General features: G+C 43.1%; 1 protein-coding gene across 1 annotated transcript in view; it reads left to right on the top strand.

Moving 5' to 3' along the window:
• Nucleotides 1-22663, top strand: part of Lmx1a (LIM homeobox transcription factor 1 alpha) — a 143156-nt gene that overhangs the window by 86150 nt on the left and 34343 nt on the right. Inside the window, exon 3 of the mRNA XM_023564630.2 lies at nt 15012-15244. Coding sequence (XP_023420398.1) covers nt 15012-15244 — 233 coding nt within the window. The remainder of the gene's footprint in view (nt 1-15011; nt 15245-22663) is intronic.

Below are 22663 nucleotides of genomic sequence, written 5' to 3'. Positions count from 1 at the left end.
AGTTTCCCACTTTCTTCGTCAGTAATTCACTCAGTTACCAGGATGCTGGCGTCACTTTGCTAAAGATGCTACAAAAGTCCTAATTTCCCCCTTGATGTGTCATTCATTCACTAGTCATGCCTTCTAGATGGCAAAGACACATTATGGTATTTGTCCACCTTTTTCTCTTTCTGTACTGTAACTACCATCTGGGAAAGAATATTTTTCTTCATGGAGGTAAGGTACTTACCTCTCTGAAGGCCTCAGTTGTGGCAGATATTTCAGTGACGATAACCAGGGCCAGCTTTTTTCCAGTGCTCACGTTGGCAGAGTCGGGATGGAGGTGGGCACAGTGTGCATGGCTTGTTTTGCACAGTGATGGAGGCCAGGTCTGCAGGTCTTCAAGAAGCAGCTGCATGATGGCCCCTCTGCCTCTTTGCCAAAAGGGAGCAGGCTCTGCTTCTGTGCCTGGTTGTAGATAGTCTGCCAAACACTGAGGAAAGACAGCAGTTGTTCTTCCTGGCATCTGGCCTCTGCCTTTCACTTTGACTTAGAAAGCAGGCCTTCAACTTCCTATTGTACTTCAAATTGTAGCGAGAATCTGAAGGTCTTTGAGAAGCAGAGGAAGGGTAGACTCCTGGGGCTCCCTTTCCTTTCTCAGCTCCCTCTCTCTGGTCACATCTTTTAGACTTTAGGGGGTTCATAGACCTAAGCAGAGTATAGACATCCTTGAATGCTCCTGCTTTCTTCAAGACTTCCTGTGATTTGGGACACCCCAGTCAGTGATGGTGAACCTTTTAGAGTTTTCGGTTGTACTGCCCTAGATTGTCATTGTTTATTTCCATGGTTAGGAGAGGTTGTTATAAAAATTTTCTGCCAAACTTTTTGTTGATGGACATTCCTAAAACAACTGCTCCCCCATCTGTGTGTGTGTGTGTGTGTGTTACGTTTGCATACACATGAACAAGTGAGCATGCACAGATCTGTACTCCTGTCTGTAACCATAATTTGTCACTGTGTTTCATAGAGATTTTTGTGGCTCCTCATGTCTGTCCCTGTTCTCTGGTCCTCCAGGTGGAGCCAAGGTGACAGCAGAGTCATGCACAAGGCACCCAAGATGAAAATTATATTGCAGACTGGCACATGAGAATAGTGGTTTGGTGACAGTGGTGTACTGGCTGGCACTAGGCTGCTTGGTTTTCCCATTTTTGATCAGTCCCCATTTGCTTGTTTCAGCCTGAGTACTAAGCCTGGTGCTGTCCTGAACCATTGATCTCAGTCTGTAGATTGTTTTGAGGAGTAGAGAACAATTATTCACCTCTCCTTCCTGGCTAAAATATTTCAATATAGTTGATAACCTCACTAATTCAGCTCTACCTTTCCAGGCCTTGGCTCGCTAATGGTGATAGTATTCCATTGTGACACAGAGGCTTTCAATTTACAAAGGACTGTTCTACCATGTGGCTAGGGCTGAACCTTTAGAGCTGAACTAGAGAGTGAAATAATGGCAGACTTCATGGACCCTCCCGCTGAGGAAAGTTGAGAAAATTACTTAAAACTTCATCACATCTTTATTTTCTCATCTGTGAAATGGAAATGAGTTTTGGGCAGGTAATATGCTTTGGTTTAGTTCTTAGAATATCTCCTTGGCTACTGTGTGGAAAATCAACATAGCTGGTGACAAGAGGGGGCAGGTGGACCACTGAGGAGGCTGTTGGGGTAACCCAGGGGAGGTGTGGTGGAGGCATGGCCTGCAGTGGGAGCAGAGGGATAGCAAGGAAGGGCAGATGCTGTTCTGCTCTGAAGGTGGAGCAGAAATGGTTTGAGAACCATTTGGATACAAGATGTATGGGAGAGAGGAGTCAAGAGCGATCTGAGATGTTTGTCTTGAGCAATAGGAGAGACACGGGTGCCCGCTACTGACAGAACAGGAGACTGTGGTTGGAACAGGTTTAAGCCAAGGTAGATGATGGCGGGGTGTAGGGGTGGGGCAGAATCAGGTATTTTAGCTTTAGTTTTATTAAGTTTGAGATTATGAAGTATCACACAGTACCTATAAATGTGTGCAATTTTATTTCTTTAAATGTTTAAGATGTTGCAAATTCTGACTACCCTGATTGATCATTATATTCTATAGATATATCAAATAATTATTCTGTACCCTATAAAGAGGTACAATTAACAATAATTACAACAAAAGAAATCCAAGTGAAAATATTGGATAGCTGGATATACAAGTTAGATGTAGGAGAATGAGCTGGGGTAGAGTTAGGATTGTGAAAGTAATACAGAATATATGAGATACATAAAGTAATGATATTGGATAAGGTTACCAAGGAAATGAGTTTGGCTAGAGACCAGAAGTAAATATTTTAAGGTCATACAGATGAGGAGGAACTAGAAAAGATGAGCCAGAGAAAGTGATCAATTAGATAGGAGGAAAACCAAGAATAAGGGGGCCCTGGGGGATAAGGGTGGGTGATGTCACTTCCTGGTGATCGACTCAGCATGAGAAGTACTGAGCTACATGGAGGTCGTGGTGTCTATCATGGTACAGCTTTGCTACAGAGGCTGGGACAAGGGCTTGGTTGGTTGACCTTGAAAGAGAGGAACTGGAGGTAGCAAATAAAAGTAATTTCTCAAGAAAGTTTTTGTATAAAGGCTGTCAGATAAATGAGGAAGTCAGTAGTAAAGGAAACAGCTCAGGAGAAGCAGTATTACTTGTCTAAAATGGGACATATAAAAATATATGAAAAACATGCAAAGAGGAAGGATATATGATAATTTCTAAGTAGGCATAAAGTAATAAAAGCTAGTGCCCCTGTGGAAGAGTTGGCCCCAGATAAGCCTGCAGGACACACTAGACAGATATTGGAACGGGTAGCCAGCCAGGGTCCTGGCCATCGTCACTTTATTCTGACTGCAGTGGGATAATCAGAGACAGTTTTATTTTTCGGATTAAAAGGGAGTCAAGAAATAGGAAGTTTAAGGTGGTGGGACTGTTCAAGGAAGTTTTTAGACTCAGGCTTCTCTTTTTTTGCTCTGCATCCTTAACAGCTTGCTTTCAACTTCTTAGTGCCAATATGGCTGTGCTTCCTCTGGGCAGAGAACAGAGAATCGGTGAATATATGTGTCAACTGAGGATGTCTACTTCTATCACGAGAGGACAAGTTTCCCCAAATCTCCCTCTCCCTCCACCACACCCAGCATGATAGCTGCAAGAGAGGCTGGGCAGGTGGGGGTTTCTCCTGAAAGTAGAGTATAAATATAGATCATTGTGCATCAATGATTTTGAGAATCTAACTTTTACTTGTTTTTAAATTATAGCAGGATACATGTAAAATTTACTATTTGCATCATTATTAAGTGCACAACTCATGGAGTACATTCCCAGGCTACAATCATCCCCATTTACTCCAGTTTTTATGTTGCAAAACTAAGACAGCAGATGATAAAAACTGCACATTAACACTGTGTTCCCATCTTCTAGGCCCAGTGACAGCTATTCTACTTTTATGAATTTGACTTCTCTAGGTACCATATGTAAGTGAAATCATACAGTGTTTGCCTGTCAGGACTGGCTTATGTCATTCAGCACAGTAGCCTTGTCATACTGCAGCCTGAGTCAGAACTTTTTTCTTTTTTTTCTCTCCCCTCCCCTCCCCTCCCCTCCCCTTTTCTCCCCTCCTCTCTTCTCCTCCCCTCTCTCTTTATTTTTTTCAGTAATAGGAGTTTGAACTCAGGGCACTCTACCTCTGAACTACATCCCCAGCCATTTAAACAGTTTTAAAGGTTTTGAAACAGTGTCTTGCTAAGTTGACTATGTGGAACTAAGACTTGTGATCCTCCTGCTTCAGCCTCCTTGAGTGCAGGAATTTCAGGTGTGCATTACCACACCCAGTGTCATGTTTTAAGGTAGAATACTATCCCATTGCACATACATACCACATTTCCTTTATCTGTCTATGATGGACTTTGATCTGTGTTCATCTTTTTGGCTCTTATGACTAATGTTGCTCTGAACATGAATGTGCAATCATCTCTCTGAGTCCTTGCTGCCAGTTCTGTTGGGTATATGTCCAAAAGTCAATTGCAGGATTATATGATAGTTCTATGTTTGTTTTCTTGAGGACCCTTCATACAGTATTCCACATTCCCACTGACCATGCTCAGGGGTGCTAATTTCTTCACATCCTTTTGAACATTTGAGAGTTTTCATCTTCCTGATCATGGCCAGTTTTTATCAGGAAAGGAGAGAGCTAAAATGAATGGGTGTGGAGAGAATTGAAGAAGAAAAAGTTTTTAAAAATAGGAATAAAATTTAAAACATCAAAAACAAGGACTGTGTCACTCGTGCTGGGTCAGGCTTGGCTGAAACCCTTGTGGGGCTCCCAAGGCAGTGGAAGTGTAACTGGGAAGGAGCACACCACCCTCTCAGGGGAAGGAAGCTTACAGGAGGTGTAGGACTCTGAATTCTGTGTAGTAGTCACAGCTGGGGTAGTCACTGCTGGATTTCGGGTGGGAGATGGGGCACCCTGCTGTGGCATCAAGTTTATCACTGAAGGATGAGGATACAGGATCAGCAAACAGAATCTCACCCCTTTCTCCCTTTCTTCAGAGCTGAGATATTGTATGATGTTGCTTTGAGACTCTTGAACTTTTGAAGGCATTTTGCACGTTCAGATAACCCCAGAGATGGTCCCTCACACAAGAAAGGGAGGCTCCTCAGCAACTCCCTGCTGCTTCTATATCACAGTGAGAGATTTTTTTACTCCTTTGTCACTGGATATTTTTCTTATTTTATTTCTCCTAAGAGACTAGATCCTTTAGAATAGAAACCATGTGAGGAAAAGGGAGACAGTAGCTGCTATTGAGATTTTGCATATCATTATGTACTAGAGAGTGCTACAGATGACTTAGCAACGAACTCATGTATCTAGTTCCAAATGTAGTGCTGCTGGTATGGTTGGTATCAGCTGATTCCATGCGGAGTTACTGAGTTGTGACAGTTTGACTTTCTCCTTTGATGTACAGCACAGTAGTAATCATGAATGAAAAGTGATGTGACCAAATCAAATAGATTCATGGAGAGCTTATTGTTGCCCCCTGCTGGGATCTCAGAATCTTTCCCATCAAAAAATCATCAATAATACCCCTGTCCTTCCTATTACACACACACACACACACACACACACACACACACACACACACACACACGGCCCAGGAACACACATTCTTTGTAAAGATATACATTGTATTGGCCACATGCCATGTATTCGAGCCAAAAATTGTGGAACAATAGGAATCTCTGCCCAGAATATCAGCTAAAAATACCTCATTCCCTCTGTTCTGTTGTTTCCTGGGTATGTTTAAGAGCATCCCAGGAGGCTAATGAGAATAAAGGAAAGGAAAATGCATTTTTTCAAAGAAAACCAAAACTTTAGCTCCCTAAAGAGAAAACATATATTTTCCATGTGTCTGTTTTGTTTCTTGCTATTGTTGCGTGTCTTTAAGACAATACGGAAACTTTCTAAGTCGTGCCACCTTGACTTGTGTTATTGGAATCCACACACAGTTTTGTTCCCTGCACCCTGATTCATAGAGTGCTTTCTAGGTTTTGGCAAAGAAGGAGGATGGGAGGGAGAAGCAAGCCTCCAAGAAGGAAAGACTTACTGTCCTGCTCATCAAATAGTATTCACTCATTTAAGAACCTGAAGTGCTATATTTCTGTCCCTTTCTGGGTCTTGTGGTAGCCTCTTTGCTTCCTTATCACTGACTCAGCCTCTGATCCTTTCAGTAATCTTATCTGTCTTTGGAACCAATGCCTCTCTTCTTCCTGGGCCTTGGTTCCTTCCATTTGTAAGAGGAGGGAAGAGTTTGACTGATCTCTTGGGGGTCTGATAGCTGGGGGATAAAGGCAGGAACCTGTGTCTTGGGCAGATCCACACGGTGGTAGCAGCCTTGGTGAGAAGCAGTCACCCGACGACTCGAATGATATGGGGAAAGGGTCTGTTCTGAATATTTGCCAGATAACATCAGCATTAACTAAATAGCAACTGTTGACTTGTTGGCCAGTTATGGAGCTGCCGACTTCCTGAACATATGCTGAGAGGTAGGCAATGCATGTGGGTGTTGCTAAACAATGAATAGCTAATATCAATATTTGCCATGGGTTAGGAGAGACCATAGCCATAGTTGCCTCAATGAAGTGTACCCTCCATTTCCTCTCAAGGATTTGCCTTTCATGTTTGTTTGTCGGTCTCTTCTCTAATAGCATAAGGGATGCTTATTGAAGCATAATATGTTGTAATAATGAACAAAGCCTTGAGATCTATGAGAAGTTGTTTTTGGCTCAGTTGGCTGTCTTAAAATAAATGATCTTATACAAATATTTATATGGGCAGATATCTTAAATTGATTTCAATGAAGAGTTAATAACTTCTACTTATGGAGAGCAGCTAGTGTGTGTCATATGCTCCAAATGTGTTATCTCATTGAATCTCTGAAGTATCTCATAAGATGTTTATGATCTCATTTTATATATAAAGAAGCTGAACATTTAAGAATGTTTGTAACGTGCTTAAATTCTGAAAAGTAGAACTGGGATTTGAATCCAGGTTTTAGGGACTTCAAAGGCTTAACAAGAAAAGTTCTTAGGCTACCATTTCAAGGTAAACCGCTCACAGCCAGCAACTTTTGTGAAAGGTGAAGGGCTGTGCATGTTACTTTGCACTTCTTGGTGAGGCTGCCTCCCAGACACCGCAGTTAGCAGCTCTCTCCAGCTCCTTCATCCATTGTGCAGTCCTCCCCAGGCACCGCAGGGACACGAAGATTCCCATTGGCTCCGCCAGCTACTTATTGTTTTCCATTTTCTCACCACGGCAGAGGCTCTGAGACTGTCTCCTGTAGAAGATCCTGCCGCTTCTATTGTCCCTGCAGACTTTCCCACCGCCCCAGGACCATGAGCTCAGTGGTTTATTGTGGTGGTGTTGGCTCAGCCTCAAGGACAGAGACCTTGAGCCAGCTGACAAGGTTGTGTGTGTCACTTCTTCTAAGGCTACAAGCCATGCTTTTGGTTCCCGATACTTTTGAATAGTCTTCTCTCACCATCTCTCCTCCAGTTTAGCCACATGGTCTCCCAGACTCACAGCAGTAGATTTTCCAGCAGACAGTTTTGGCTTATGGCCAATCCCTGTCTCTGCCTGGATGACCTCAGTTACCAAGTCAACATGGCACCTAATCAGTGCTGCTATGCTGCCCCCTGCTGGAGAGGGTGGAAACTCAGCACAGATTCCTGCCTTCTTGTTAAGGAGCTTCCAAGACCCTCTCCTATTTCCTGAACCAAAGGTCGCATGCACCTCTGTGGTAGTCTACTATCCAAGACTAAAGATGGCTTTAACTTGTTATCTTGGTGGGCAAAACAGTATACCACAGTAGGCTCAAACTGGAATGAGAATCTCATGTATCTTTATTTCAGTGTTCAATCTTCTAGTTATTTGTGCTGTGGAGGCTTTGAGAAGATTCTTTTAAGGTCTTCAGGGCTCTGGCTCAGGGCAAATGAAGATATTGGTCTTTGCAAGCATACCACTGGGTCAGGAGCTGTCTGGAGTATCATCATGGGGCTCCCTTTTTCTTCCTGCTCAATGCTTATAGCTATTGAAGCCTTGATGCCGTAGCCCTGAGTTTGCCCAAGGCCACTGTAATTTGTTCCGGCCCGTGTGTGGGAAGCGTGTCATCATGCTGGGTCAGGGAAGGTGGGAGTTTCAGGGTATGTAGTGTCTGGTGTGTCCAGTAGATGATGGGCCGGGTGATGGGGACATCAGTTCATGGGTGAAAAGTCAGGTACATTGATACTGAGAAGAAAGCAAAGTCTCCATTCCTGTCCTGGTTTTTCCACTTTGATACACAGACAGGAAAGCATTTCAGGAGACTGTGCCAGAGCTGTTAGTTGAGTACATGAATCAGTGTTACCCAGAGAAACAGAACGAATAGAATAAATTTACATATTTGATAGAGGATTTTTAGTAGAGTTGTCTCATGTAACATGAAGGCTGGGCAGTTCGGTGACATGCTCTCTTTGAGCGGGACAGCCAGGACAGCTGACAGTGTAACTCTTAATGTGAGGCTGGAGGCCTGAGGTCCTGGAGGCCACAGGTGTTAGTTCCAGAGTCTGCAGGCTGAGGAGCTGATTGGGCGGTGTTCACCTGCATTGGATGAGGGTCCTTCTTTTTTCTCTTACCACTGATAGACAGTCTCATCCAGAAACACCCTCCAGACATATCCAGGAAATTTGCATTGCCAGCTGTATGGCTATCCCTCAGCCCAGTGAAGGTGATACCTAAACTTAACTATCACAGGTGAATCCTGTTGAGGTGCTGTGTGACAATCCTCAGCGGAGCCCACACAGCAGGCAGGATCTCAGGCCTGGCAGGTGCTCTGGGTTCTCTGATGCTGTCAGACCTGCCTCCAACACTGCACCAAAAGGTTGCCTCTAACATGCCTGCGTCACCAACTCCAATCCTTTTTTTTCTTGTGTTGCCTTCCCCTAATCATTCTCTTACCCTTTGTCATTATAAGCTATCATCTTTAAAAAAAAAAACCCTGATTCATCTTTCATATTTCATAGTCTTTTTTTCTCTACATCATCATCATCATCATTACCATTGCAATAATTATCATTTTATTGAGGATTTATCATGTACCAAGAACTATGCTAGGCAGCCTTAATTCATTAGTTCTGTTAATTCTTATAGGGATGCTATGAGGTAGAGTCTTTTATCCCCATTTTATAGATGAGCAAACTAAGGCTGTCATAACCCAATCAAGATCTCAGAGGCAGTGAGTGGTGGCTTAGAAACTTGGACTTGAGTTAATCTACCACATGGCCCCCTGCATTCCTGTTAGTTTCTATGACTCAGTCTCTCTCTGTGGATGGGCTGCCTCAGTTTTTTCTCAGCAGACATCTGTACACCTCTCTGTATACAGTAAGCCCCTGACTTACAATATTTGAGTTGTGAACTCTCAAAGGTGTACTATGTAAGATTCCCTTTGTTGGCTTATGAATAAATCTGACTTACAATCAACTCCCTAGAATAGAACTTGTTCGTGAGCTTGTACTTTATGTGCTTTGAAAACAGTGACCTACCAGGTCAACTAGCATTTGAATTTCCAGCAATAATCATCTCCTTTGCCAGTCTTTTGGGAGTCAGAGTAGACTCTTGCATGACAGTGTTGGGTCATGGAGGGTCTTCCCACACTCTGTTTCTGCCCTAATTGCTAGCTAGAAGAGACCTCTTCCTGGAATTCTTTCTATGGGGTTCTTGAAATTAAAGAGAGCAACTTTCTTTTAAACTTCTGTCTTTCACATACCTATGAGGTATGATCAAAATATACAGTAAAGGTTCAATTTTTAAAAAAGATATATGGCCACTAATATCCCTTAATATACTTCTGCTTGCTTTCAACATACTGGTTCCATCATTCTTGCCACTTTCTGAATCAGTTCTGGAGGTCCTCTTTCATGAGTGTTTTTAGGAGGTGTGGTCAAAACAGGTGAATGCTGCTGCCACGTCCTCCCCAGTGGAAAGGCAGGCAGGCTGGGAAAAACATTGCAATGTCATCATCCACTTTATTCACCAGATCTGGTACCCTGTGACTTCCGGCTCTTCCCTAAAATGAAGATAAATGGTTTGAATCAGTTCAGGACATTGAGGCAGCCATGACAGCACAACCAAAGACACTTACAAAAGAAGACTTCTGGAGCTGCTCCAAAAAGTGGCAAGAATGATACGTGGGGAATGTTTTGATGGGGATTAATGGCTACGTGTCTTTTACAATGATAGATTTAAAGATTTATGCTGGTCCATGCCTATCATTCCAGCACTGGGGAGGCTGAAACAGGAGGATTGCTACAAGTTTAAGGTCAGTCTGGAGTATATAGTGAGTCCAAGGCTAGTGTGAATTACACAGCAAGACCCTGTCCCCCAAATTTTTATTTTTAATTACTAATGGTATATTTTAATCATACTATGTGTGTGTGGGCAGTGGAGTCTCAGGACCCCTATAAAAGGATCCACTGGTCCCGCCCATGAACAGAGATTGTCAGCTCAGTACTTGATCTTTCCACTTGTCTATCCCATAAGGACAGTGCTGAAGAGGAAGTGGGGAAGAGATGGAAAGGGATCCAGAGTCCCTGTCCTGGGGAAGGGCAGCACCCTGAGCCATGCTGAGCTGACGTGTGCTGAGACTTTGTTTGAGTTCATCAAACAGGTCTCTTTACATTTAGTGAAATATGGAAGAAAACACATACTACCATTCTCCACAAATTCTCATCCTCTACAAGCATCTTTTCCTTTGTAGTCATACAACGTGGGGACAATGAGGATGCCAATGTTCATAACGGCGGAGGGATTTTCCTAGGGTCACACAGCAAGCACCGCCATCTGGGTGCCACCTACTGCCTTAGCACACTACCACCTCACTGCTGCTGGCGGGGCAGTGCAGGCTGCCCTGTTGCTGTTGAGGTCTTGTGCTTCTTTATTGACTGCCTTAGAATTGTTCCCTAGTAGTTTCTCAGGATCAAGCCTTTATAGTTACCTTTTTATTTTTTGCAGTCTATGGGTTGAACCCAGGGCTTCACACATGTTAAGCAAGTGCTGTGTCATTCAGCTATGCCCCTAGCCTCTAAAAAGATTTTATTTTGAAGTAAAGACTCACTGTGTTGCCCAGGCTGGTCTTGGGCTTGTAATCCGCCTGTCTCAGCCTCCCCTGGTAGCTCGCACCACAGGTGTATGCAGCTGTGCTCAGCTTTATCTATTTTTTGAGATAGTCTTGTCTTCTTACAGGATTTCCCAAGCCTGTAATAAAAGCACAGAGTGTAAGGATGAGCATGAGTTAAGAAATTATGCAGTAGACTTTGTGGAAATGGGAAGGAGATCTGGAGCTAGAGGAGATAGGAGCGGGAAGGGAGAGAGAAGTAAAGGTAACTAAGATTTCATATGTATATGTACCAGTTCTCTAGGATGAATGTAATTCTATGTATCACAAACATATACTGATAAAAGATTTCCAGTGTAGAGGATTTCAAAGATGCCTTAGGAGCAAAACGCTGTCTTCCAAAAGGCATTTAAAAAATCTGTGTATCTATATATGTGCATACATAAAATATATGCATATATAATATATAAAATTATATAGTCTATATAATTATTATATAAACTATACATATAATTAGTTGTGTCTATGATGTATGTGTGAGAGTCTGCCTTTCTATCTGTGTGTACCATTTCTCTTAACCTTAACTGTTTTACATATATCTATGCGTGAATGATACTGAGCTGAACTTGAGAAGATTTTGTTTGGAGAATTACCCTACAAGGCCACACCCTTCTGCAGCACTGGAGATTTGACTGAGGTGTGAGCAGCATGGGCTTCTCTGGTTGAAAGGCATGAGGTGCGGAAACCAAAAGGAATGGAGACTTGGTCCTCTTTGTCCTCTAAGTTCCTGGCCTGAGCCTGGCTGCAGGCAGTGCTTTTTATTAAGAAACAGGAGATCAGAAACAGGAGGCTCCTGGGTAGGTGGTGGTCTTTCTGAGGGCCCTTGGTAAAAACAGCCTTTGCGTAAATGTCTTCCTGCTCCAGTCTTTGGGTTGCTTTCCTGGACGACTTCTTAGCTTTTTCCTTTTTGGTTTCCCCCGGAGCCCCTCATGCAGGCAGGGTGGTGAGGTCTGCTTTGCTGGATGATGTCAGCCCAGGTGGGGAGAATGTGAGGCCATGGCTTGGTCTAAGCAGCATGCTCGGCCTGGCACCTGGAGTCTGGTGTCCCCTGGGTCCATCCCCTGGGACAGCTCTCTGCTCTGGAAATGAAGTTGTGCCCTGTCAAAGCCAAGAGTGGTCACCTTGCTGAGGAGGAAGGGTTCTTTTAGCATGGAGCTTGGGAAACCCTTGAGATGAGAAACACATTTGGGGCAAAAAAGAGAAAGTCCATGTCATAAAAACAGAGGCAGCGCCAACAAAATGCCTGACAGTTGGGCTGTGCCATGTAAGTCATGCAGTCGCTTACAAGCTAAGTGCATGGGTCTCTTCTTTGTGCCTTTTCTCAGCTCCTTACATCTCCTGAGTATATCCAACCGAGATCACTCATTTAGAGCCTGCTGGCTCCCGGAGAATGAGTCCTCTAAGGACAAGAGTGGCCTGTTCCTGAAGGACAATGTCTCCAGGGCCTTCCTGAGATTGGCAATCAGTAGAGGAAAGATAGTGCTGAAGGATTAGTCTCTGAAACAGGTAGTGTACCCAGTGATTTTCGAAGGGGAAGATGTGACTTCAGTTTTACAGGTGAGGGAATGAGATGCGAAGAGGAGTTAAGGGGTCATTCAAGGAGCTCTGGGAGACAGGAGAATTTCTGATGTTGAGAACACTTAGGAACCTGATGATTTGGGAAGCCTTGCCCAGCTTCCCAGGGCTCTGCCGGCTGCCAGGCTCTGAACCCAGAGGAGGTCTCATTAGCATTCAGAGGGGGAAGTAACCATGGGGGACACATTCAGAGCGTTAGGAGAAGACAGGCTGTGTTTTAATTATGACCTGGACTTTTGAACAAATCCTTTTCTCTGCTTGTCTGAGCCTTAGAGAAAACAACTTGTGGGAGGTGTGCAGTCGGCAGCTGGGTCCACAGTGGTACCAGTACAGCTGTGTACACATCTGGCACCCAGGTGGTGGGCTGCATGTGCATTTTCTCCTTGAATTGCTCTGAGTTTAGACAGGGTTACAGAGGAGAGGGTGACCTGGTTTGGCCCCAGATTGGGAGAGCAGATAGAGAGGATGGAGAGGGGCAGGATTGTCCCTCCTTGAGCCTCTGATCCCCAGGGATCATGGCCACTTCAGGATCTGAGGCCAAACAACTTCTGCCACTTCCTCCAGCCACTCCTGAGTCAACATGGTAGGCTTTCATTGTAGATTCACTCCAAACCTCCCTTTCCAATCTGGGGAAATTTTTGGAGTAGGGAATGAAATGAAAAGGGGAAGAGAAAGAGGAGATTAAGGGGGTAGAAGTCAGACAAGCACAGATGCTACCACCTGCTGCTGCAGATTCTCAAGTGCTTGTTGACTTCCTGGGAGTTTGCCTTGAGTCTGTTTAACAGTCCATTTCTGGGGAAGGGGAGGAGAAGCAGGGCTGGGGACAAAGGGCCTTTGACTGGCTCCTGGAAAAGTGGTCATTCGTTTGCTCAGGTTGTCAAACAGTGACTGGGAACTTGGGGTCCGGAGATGAGCTGGGTTGTGTATGGTGTTCAGCAAGGGAGAAGGGAGTAGAGAGTAGAGACAAATATTTTGGGCACTGGTGTGAGGTTTCAAGGTGGACTGAAAAACTCCACTGGGCAGCTGCAGGAAGGGAGAGAACAAAAGGGCTTTAGCACCTGGAGTTTTGGTTTAGGGTTCTAGCATACTTTGTTAGTGGAGAAAGAGCCATACCAGCTCTTTGGACTATTCTCAACTTTAGCCCCCTTTCTGAGGGTGAGAGGCAGGTCTCCCAACATAGGTGTTTCTGGTGTGCTCCCCATGGCCAAGGGCAGGAAAGATGGGTGTCGCGGCTCAAGGCTTGTTTTAAAAGTAAGACAGTGCATGAACTTCCTATCCTGCAGCTTGACCCCAGTCCCAGGAGACTGTTTCCGAGGGCCTCGCGCAGGTGACCTTATTCCCTTCTCCAAGCATTGGCTTCCATTGCTCAAAATGTTTGAATGACTTCCCTTTTTCTTGTGCCAATCTGAGTGTCATGCTTCCTTGAGAATTTCTCCTTTGCTTTCTTCTTATTCCACCCCAATAACTCTTCCCTTCTTCCAGGAAACTTCCAAGATAATCATGCTGCGTGCAAATATTGGCTTAAAGCCATAAACTGGTTCAATTTTTATGGTTGGGAAATCATTGAATATTATAATTTCTTATACATGCCATAGCTTTATGTCATTTTATTTTGTATTCATGAGACAGTGCTTTGTATCCTTCTTACATTTTACTTCCTAAAGACAGACCCCTAAGGCTAGATATTATTTAGCTATCCATTTATTTATTTTTTGGTTTACTCTTTCTTCCAATAGATGCCTGAGCTCCATGGGTGGAGGTTTGTCTTGCATCTGCCTAAGCCTACAGTAATGCCTGCCACACAACAGACATTGTGTATGCACTTGTCTGAGTAGTGAGTGCTGTTGGGGTACTGTTTTCTTTTCCTCCCTTCCCTATTAAAACACATAGTTTAAGGTATGCTGCAGGGTGCATGGCAGATACTTATGAGAAAATGAAAGAATGAAAAAGCAGAAGAAGAAATGACTGAGTGAATGTGTGAATAAGCTTTTGAGATGTGACGGGCATGAAGCATGGGCATGGGCCTCTCTGAAGGAAAATACTTTCCAACTGTTCATCTTTCCTGAATTCCTCCTGAGGTGGATGGAGCTTATTAGCAGAGCAAGCTGGTATCAGCTCCCGTAGATACTTTGAGTCAGCTCCTGTCTGTCTTTGTGAAGAAGGGAGTGGTGTGGACTTTTCTGTGCTCACTCTGGACATTCTGTCCCTCCTTGCCATTCTCTCTGACACCATCTGGTCTTTCCAATCTATCACCTCGTATGTGGGGACAAACAGAATGTTTTCAGTAGAGTCTCTGTTTCCCCATTGTGCCACTACTTTAGAAACCAAAACAACTATTTTGGTAGTGATAAAATGAATGCTATGAATGAATGCCAGAGACATTTTTAGGATACATTACTTTAGCACTGATGCTGCATGCAGTTTGGTATCATCAGAGAAGAAAACAAAGACTTAAAAAAAAACCTTCAGGTCTCCCTTAGGCCATTCTGGATTGTTGTTGATCTGGAGTGACCAGGCGAATGTGAATTGCCTGAGTGTCAAGTATATTCCAGTCCAAGCTTCCTTGAACCAGGTCTTTGAAATCCTTTTACTGCTGACCCCAGGGGAGACCTGGGTACAAGCCAGACCTTCCTCACAGTGTCTGTCCTCCCTCTCTCTCTCTCTCTTTCTTCTGCTGCCAGGCTGTTTGCTGTCAAATGTGGGGGCTGCTTTGAGGCCATCGCACCCAATGAGTTTGTTATGCGGGCCCAGAAGAGCGTGTACCACCTGAGCTGCTTCTGCTGTTGTGTCTGTGAGCGGCAGCTTCAGAAGGGTGACGAGTTTGTCCTGAAGGAGGGGCAGCTGCTCTGCAAAGGGGACTATGAGAAGGAGCGGGAGCTGCTTAGCCTGGTGAGCCCAGCAGCCTCAGACTCAGGTGAGTGTCCTGCAGTGGGCAGGGGCAGCAGGGGGATGATAGCACAGAGTGAGCTGGCCATCTATATTGCCTCCTTCCTAGAGAACCAGCTGTCTGGGCAATCTATCTCCGTGGCAAGGTAGTTCTGTGTATTTCAGTAACTTTCTTTCTAACCTCTGAGTTATCTTCTATCAATCAGCTTATTGCCATGATGATGCTGTGTAACAAATTTCCCCTAAATTCAATGGCATAAACCATAAACACTTATCACACATAGATTGTCTCCAGGTTAAGTGGAATGACTGCTCCAGGCTGAAGTTCTTCAAGTTAGCTAGGATCTGCTGAACTCAGGCTTAGACAAGTTCAATTCTGCTCTGTGTGATTTATTCTGTGGTCCAGGTTTGAAGAGCAGCACCTACTGAGCACGCTGTCTTGGGGGTGCTCAAAGTGCAAGAAGGCATGTGCAACCACACAAGCACCTTTCAAGCCTCTGCTCTCATTCTGTCTGCTTGTATCCCAGCAGCCAAAGCAGATTACAAGGTCAAACTTGAAGTCATGTGATGGAGAAACATATTGTGTGCAGCACAAAGTCTTGCTGGGATCACATACGTTACTATGCGTAATGTGCAGTATGTGATAGTATTAAAGGGAATGATGAATTGGAAGCAAGCTTTTAGTGACAATCACTCAACTTTTCTCAGTCTTTATTTCCTCATCTGTCAAGTGAGCCAGCTAGACTTTAAGGCTTGATGAGTCACATAAGGTAAGGAACCACCATATATATACTTCCTCTTCCTTACATACCCGTTCCCCACCTACACTGCCTACAGGGGAGCAGAGAGAGAGAGAGAGAGGGAGAGCGAGAGAGAATATAAAAAGTTGAATGGTTTTATAGAGCAGGTGTCATAGGACCAGAGAATTGAAACTGAAAATTTTCAGGTGAAATTGAAACTGTCTGTATTATGCACAAATGACTTTTCAGGATGTTTGTCCTCTTGGGGTAGTGTTCTCTTCCTTTAAGAACCTGTGAGGGGCTGGAGATTTAGCTCAGCGGCATAAACGCCTGCCTTGCAAGCAGGCAGTCGTGAGTTCGATCCCCGGTACCGATAAAAAAAACAAACAAACAAAAAAACAAAACAACAACAACAACAACAACAACAAAACAAGAACCTGTGAGTTTTAGCTGGTTATGATGATGCAGACTGTAATCCCAGCACTCTGGGAGGCTGAGTCCTGAGGATTGTAAATTGAAACCCAGCCTGTTCCACTCAACAATTTAGCAAGACCCTGTCTTAAAATGAAACTGTAAAAGACTGGGAGGTAGCTCAAAGGAAATGTCCTTGGTTCAAGTCTCAGTACCGGGGGGGGGGGGGAGAAGAACCCATGAGGTGATACAATACGTTAGTTCTTGCCATTCCAAGAGCAAGAGGGCAAGAGGCTTTGGTGCCACGGTGATCAGAATATCAGTGTGACCTTAGATTTGCACACCTGGAGGGACCTACATTATTCCCCCTCATGTGAAAATAAGCACAGTGGTCTCTGTGTTCTTCAGATGCAACTGTCTGGGGGCTTGATCCCTGTACTATCCACCTGATCATGCTTTTAAGGTTTATGAGATTTTATTTGAACTCAGACTGAGGCATTGCATTGTTGCTGCCACTTTCCTCGAATGACGAAAACCAGAAGCTGGATCTAAGCAAGCATCATAGTAGTATTATGATATTCAGAGCAAAGGCAGAGCAGCAGGTCTTGTCTGACCACATTGTCAGCAATATTTCAGCAGTTCAGTTCTGAGCGTCTCCTTTTTTGATATGGATGAATCACAGCTCTAGAGGCCATTCACTTTTGTATCATTCGGTAATCATATCTTGAGTGACTTTGTTATATGACGATTGCTTAAAGGTGGGGTGATCTCAAAACCATGTCTCATGGAGGAATTGTAGACGAATAGCCTAAAAAATTAAAGATTAAATGAAGGCAACATTGTAGCCTTCAAATGGTCCAATGAGCCCAATTTTCCTTTTTGATTTTAGAGAAACAATGAGAGTTTATTCATTAAATTATTTAATGAAATCATTTACTGTTTGCATTAAACAGATACAAGGAAGCAATTCTCAACTAGGCACAGGGAATATCAGCAGGCATATTGGAATATCACTCTAATGATTGAATCCAACAGAGGATAAATTACCAAGAAACATACCTTCCAAACATGTTGATATTGATGAGGGATGAGGGAAGGTGGTCCAAGGAGAACCCTATCTCTAGAAATGTATATTTGTCTTTGGAGTTTTCAAGTGATATTGTCAACCATTGATTTTATAATTGTTGCCTATCATAAAATGTTTTGTGTATCCAAGCTTGTCTCACTAATGAGGGGATAGACTTTTAGAAAACACAGCTGTAGCTTTCAATTCCTTTCTTTCTTTAACAAGATTTAGCATGATACAGGAGAGGATTAAGTGATCAGTAAATATCTCATGTGTTGAGTGAAATCTTCAAAAGAGACATCCACCCATATAAGGGCTTCGTAGGAAGCAGTTTTAGAATTTGTTCTGGAACAAATACAATTCTTCCTCTAGGTTTTGTCTTGAATGCCTTACATATTGTGGCTGCTTGATAAATATTTGTTGAGTGAATGACTGCCTGTCTTGTCATTTTTAACATTTTTATCAATAACTTGGATGAAGATACAATTCACAGATGACTCAAACCTGGCAGGGAATGCTGGTGTGACAGCTGATACTCTCAACATTCAGAATGATTTTGACAGGCTAACAGAAGAGCACAAAGTTGGTGAGATGAACTCTTCTCCTCTGGTCCTAAAATACCATTAAAATTGTATAAAATGTAGACTATTTTGATAGAATTCTATGTGAAATTATACTTGATGATAAAGCCAATAGGAGCTAAAAAGACTTAAGATGCATAAGTAGAATGATATTGTCCCTAACATAATTATAGTTTTTTTGCATTGGTCAGAGCACACTTAGAATATAGGCACTAATTTCAAATGATGTCTTTTAGGAGATCAGTGACTAGGAAGAGTTTTGTAGAGAGTAATTAACTAGCTTGTTAAATAAATGATAAATAGCTGGAGAAATGTTATATTTAACTTTGTAAAAGTAAATCTAATGAGAGTCATCCCCAAGGTGGCAGACCTGGTACTGAGTGTGAAATGACAGATTTAGGTTCATTATATAGTGGAACCATGTCTGACATTGATGTCCGCTGAGCTGGCTTTATGGGAAGGGAACTTGTCTGTCCTTCAACATTTTAGTTACGGTTGGTGGAAAATTCCATTAATGACCACTAGACCTTCTGCAGTGTAGGATACTAAAATCTCCAATTTTATGGTGCCAGCTGATCTAGGCATGTGACAGGCTCACAGCTACACAGGACACTAAAGTCAGGATGTCTTCAGCTGGTGGATGATCTTTATCCATGGGGCCCGTCTCTTCTGTCCTGGTTTTTGTCTTGCCAGTGGCCTTGAAGTAGCCTCCCAAGCAAATGATAGGATCTGTAGCCAGAGACAGACAATTTTCTTTGTTTTATTGAGAATTTTGATTGCCCAGGGTCTCTAGAAGAGATATCATGACATTCAGACCTGAGATTTCTTTCACCAGAGAGCTGAAGATTCTCACAGTGGATAAGTGATTGCAAAGTGACCCACTTCAGACTTCAGCAGATGTTCTCCAGCCTCTGCTTGAGCATCTCAGTCATTGGGGATTCCAAGGAGACAAAAGAGGACAAAGCTATGCACTTTTTCTTCTCTCTACCTTCTACTGAATGCTGACTCCAAATGTGGTGGATTTTCCACATATGCCAAGCAATTCTCCATCAGACATCAAATGGGCCATTAACTCAGTTCTATCCTGACCTGTCTACCTAGAGATAATGTCAGATCACACAGGTTGAGGGCTCACATGTCACAAGACTGCCCCTCCCATGTGTAGATGCCAGCCTCAAATTAAAGGTTGTCACCTACATTCCTGGTCAGCTGGCTATAAATTGTGGGTTTCACGCTCTCCTACTCAGGTCAATTAATTTGTTAGATCAGTTCACAGAACTCAGAAAAATGTTTTACTTATGTTACCCACTTATTACAAAGATATTTTGAAGGATATAGATGAACAACCCAATGAAGAAATGCACAGGGCAGGGTATGTGGGGAGTATCTGTGCCCACTCTAGGATTTCACCTCCTGGAAGCCTTCCTGTGTTCAGCTGTCTGGAATCTACCTAACCTTGTCCTTCTGGATGCTTCTTTACAGTGATTATGTCATTGGCCATTAGCACTTGACTCAACCTTTATCCCTTCTCCCTTCCCAAGGCTTCCCACTTGTATCCTGCACTGGGCTTTCCAGTGAGCAGTGCTGGTCTTCAGCTGGATAGTGGCCCCCTGCCACCAATCCTCTCTTTAGAGTACAAAAGATACTGTTATCCTTCCGGAGACTCAAACATTTTAGGAGCTACTTGTCAGGAAACGGGACAAAGGCCACCTCTATTTTTAATAATATCACAGGAGTGCTTGACTCCACATTCTGCAGTCTTGATCCATGTGTCACCTTTGACCTTGGCCTCAGCTTCTCTATTTTCAGAATCTCAAAAAGTAAGCCACAGTCTGCTCCCCTCCATGTGGCAGCCCTTCATGCTGAAGATAGAGCTCCTCCCTGATACCTGTGAGATTCTTTAAAGTCTTGCTTTCTAGTTTTGCCTATTCTTCCAGCGAGCCCTTATAAGAGGCTTATTGCTCTATTTGTGAGAATACTGCCAATAAAATGTATCACTGAGAAGAGCCTACACTCTTCCTTATGACATCTGACTAGTACAGTGTCATTGCTGCTGCTTTCTATGGTTGTTATGAATCCATGATTTCATTAGCTTTTTTGAAGTTGGAGTGAGGCCAGGACCTGGTGGTTATGGACAGTCATGGCTCCTGGCTGTCCATGCTGCTTTTTATCTACCCTTCTTGTCTTCGTGTTTTCTCTTAAAATTAGAAGTCACCTGACATTGTCTTGTACAGCAATTTTTAAAATCTGTCTTTAAATAGTAAGTTTCTGTTTTGAAACAAGATAATAGTGAATCAACATTGGCTATTACCTTCAGAAGGAGATCCCCTATAGTTGCCATACTGCATATTATTATCCTCTAAATAGATGCTTAGACTACTGGCTTTAGGCCTGCAAAGTCAATCAGACAATACAGGCATTATGCTGTTTTTTTTACGTCAGTGGCTATCATCTCAGCCTGTGTTTCTCCAAATCAGCTGATTGCCTATGGCAGTTGGGGGGCATGGGAAGTGGTTCAGCACTTCTTTACTCTCAGCCAATGCACTGATTGGCTCACAGAAAGGAGTTGGCCTAGCCCAGAACTGCCATTGGCTTAAAGCAAGATGTTGACTTCTTGTTTCTTTTCCTGGGATGCGTGGCCACCCCTGGCTCACAGGAAGGGGTAGGCCTGGCCCACCCAGAAACATTTCATTCAATCTACCTTGTTCTCCAATAAATTAGACTAGAGAGGCAGTGATTATCTCAAGGGTCTGGAAAATTCTTGCCTTGGGGGATTTTTCTTGTTAGTTCACAGTCTTGAATTTAACAATGCAAGATATAAAAAGTCGATAGGAGGTATGAGGAAGTGACATTCTCCATATCATAGCCAAAGTCTTGGGCCTTAAAGTCAGGCAGGTCTGAGTGGGAGTCCTCATAAACACTACAAACTTGGGCAAGTTATACCTCATCTCCAGGACTCAGTTTCCTAATCAGTAAAAAGGTGCCATCATTCCTCCTGTATAGGCTGCTATGTAAATAAAAAGATCCAGTGCCAATCAAGTTGGGTTGGTGCCCAGTCAATGGCAGTCACCATTACTGTGTCCTGGTGCAGGGGCTAGTGTGCTTCTGAGTAGCTCATAGCTCAGAAGTTTATTTCACTAAGAACCCACCATTTTATAAGCTTCTCTCGTTTCTCTTTCAGATGCCTCTCAATAGCTGACTTGAGCCATCTTAGGGTGGGTGCAAACAGGGACTTTGTTATTTTGAGTGGCGAGGGTACACCAAGTAGACATGGGCTCACTCATACATGGCCCTGCACATCTCAGAGGCACTCCAGTTTCTGATCATTTTAGCCAGCATTACATCTTGCAAACTTAATGCTGAAGACCAGGAAGAAACAGTCTTGCGCTCATTTCTGGGACTTAACTGGAATTCCAAGCAAGAATGGGAAAGGTTTATCAAACTTTTCTGCTATTCTTTTATGGATTAGGAAACTGAGTCTTACAATGATTATGATTAGAGATATTATGAGAGCCCGTGTGCCACCTTATGGCATTTCCTGGCATGTTACCTTGGGGTGGAGCTCTGTGAGTCTTGGTCTGATATACTAGTATGTCTTGTATCATTGTCCAGCAAGGACATTGCACTTGACAGCTACTTGTTTGTGAATACATTGTTCATCTGAGGCCAAAATCATTTTTTCTATCCTTCAATAGGCCTGTTATTGCTGATGTACACAGTATAACCTATGTGTGTCTCCTAGGCAGCCACCTTACCAACCCTCCAATTCCAGCATGTATTTCTTATAGGCACCTTATACTATGTTGCTCTATGTGCCAAAATCTGACTTTTAGTTGCAAAAATCTGAAAAATAAAATTCAAGGAGATAGTGAATCTTACAACTGAGAAAAACATCTCAAAACTGACATCATAATGCCAGTAGAATAGGATCCAACCTTGTGATACAACAACACTGAGAGATGGAAGGGATATAGCTTGGCGATAAATCTTACCATTATTTCCTTCCTTCCTTCCTTCCTTCCTTCCTTCCTTCCTTCCTTCCTTCCTTCCTTCCTTCCTTCTTTCCTTCCTTCCTTTTTTTTAGTACCAGAAATCAAACTCAGGACTCCATGCTTTCCAGGTAGACCCTGTGCCACTGAGCTAAATTTCTGGACCCACTGTTTTCTTTAATAAGCAAAGTTCACTTAAAAACCTTTGGGTGGGTATTTCAAGTGCTTTGATAAACATATTGGTGAAGAAATGTATTTAAGCCACATTACATGTTTTATCTAATGTTGGACAGGCTCTCCTCTATAGCAGAAGTTTTCAGAAAACTTTAACGGCAGCTTGATAGAAATTACATTTTTTTTTTGTCATGACCTAATATACATAGTCACCTGTGTGTGTATAAAATAAAGTCTGATACTTACATGACTCATTGGTTGCCCTACCTGATGACATCTATTTATTTTTAATTCTAATCTTAACCTATACTAATTTCATAAGATACTGGTGGGTTATAGTTTAAAATTTGAGAAATATTGCTTCAAATTTTAACCATTTACAAACCTATCCCTAGGTTTTGGAATTAGTATATACTTCTGAATTTTTGGGCCAGTAATATATTTTAATTATACAGACTATGTCAGTTAGAGAGTAAAACAAAAGAT

Source organism: Cavia porcellus, unplaced genomic scaffold (genome assembly GCF_034190915.1).
Source record: "Cavia porcellus strain 051 isolate PalLab524CR breed Dunkin Hartley unplaced genomic scaffold, mCavPor4.1 scaffold_7, whole genome shotgun sequence".
Classification (NCBI taxonomy): Eukaryota; Metazoa; Chordata; class Mammalia; order Rodentia; family Caviidae; genus Cavia; species Cavia porcellus.
This window is presented reverse-complemented; position numbering and strand designations above follow the sequence as displayed.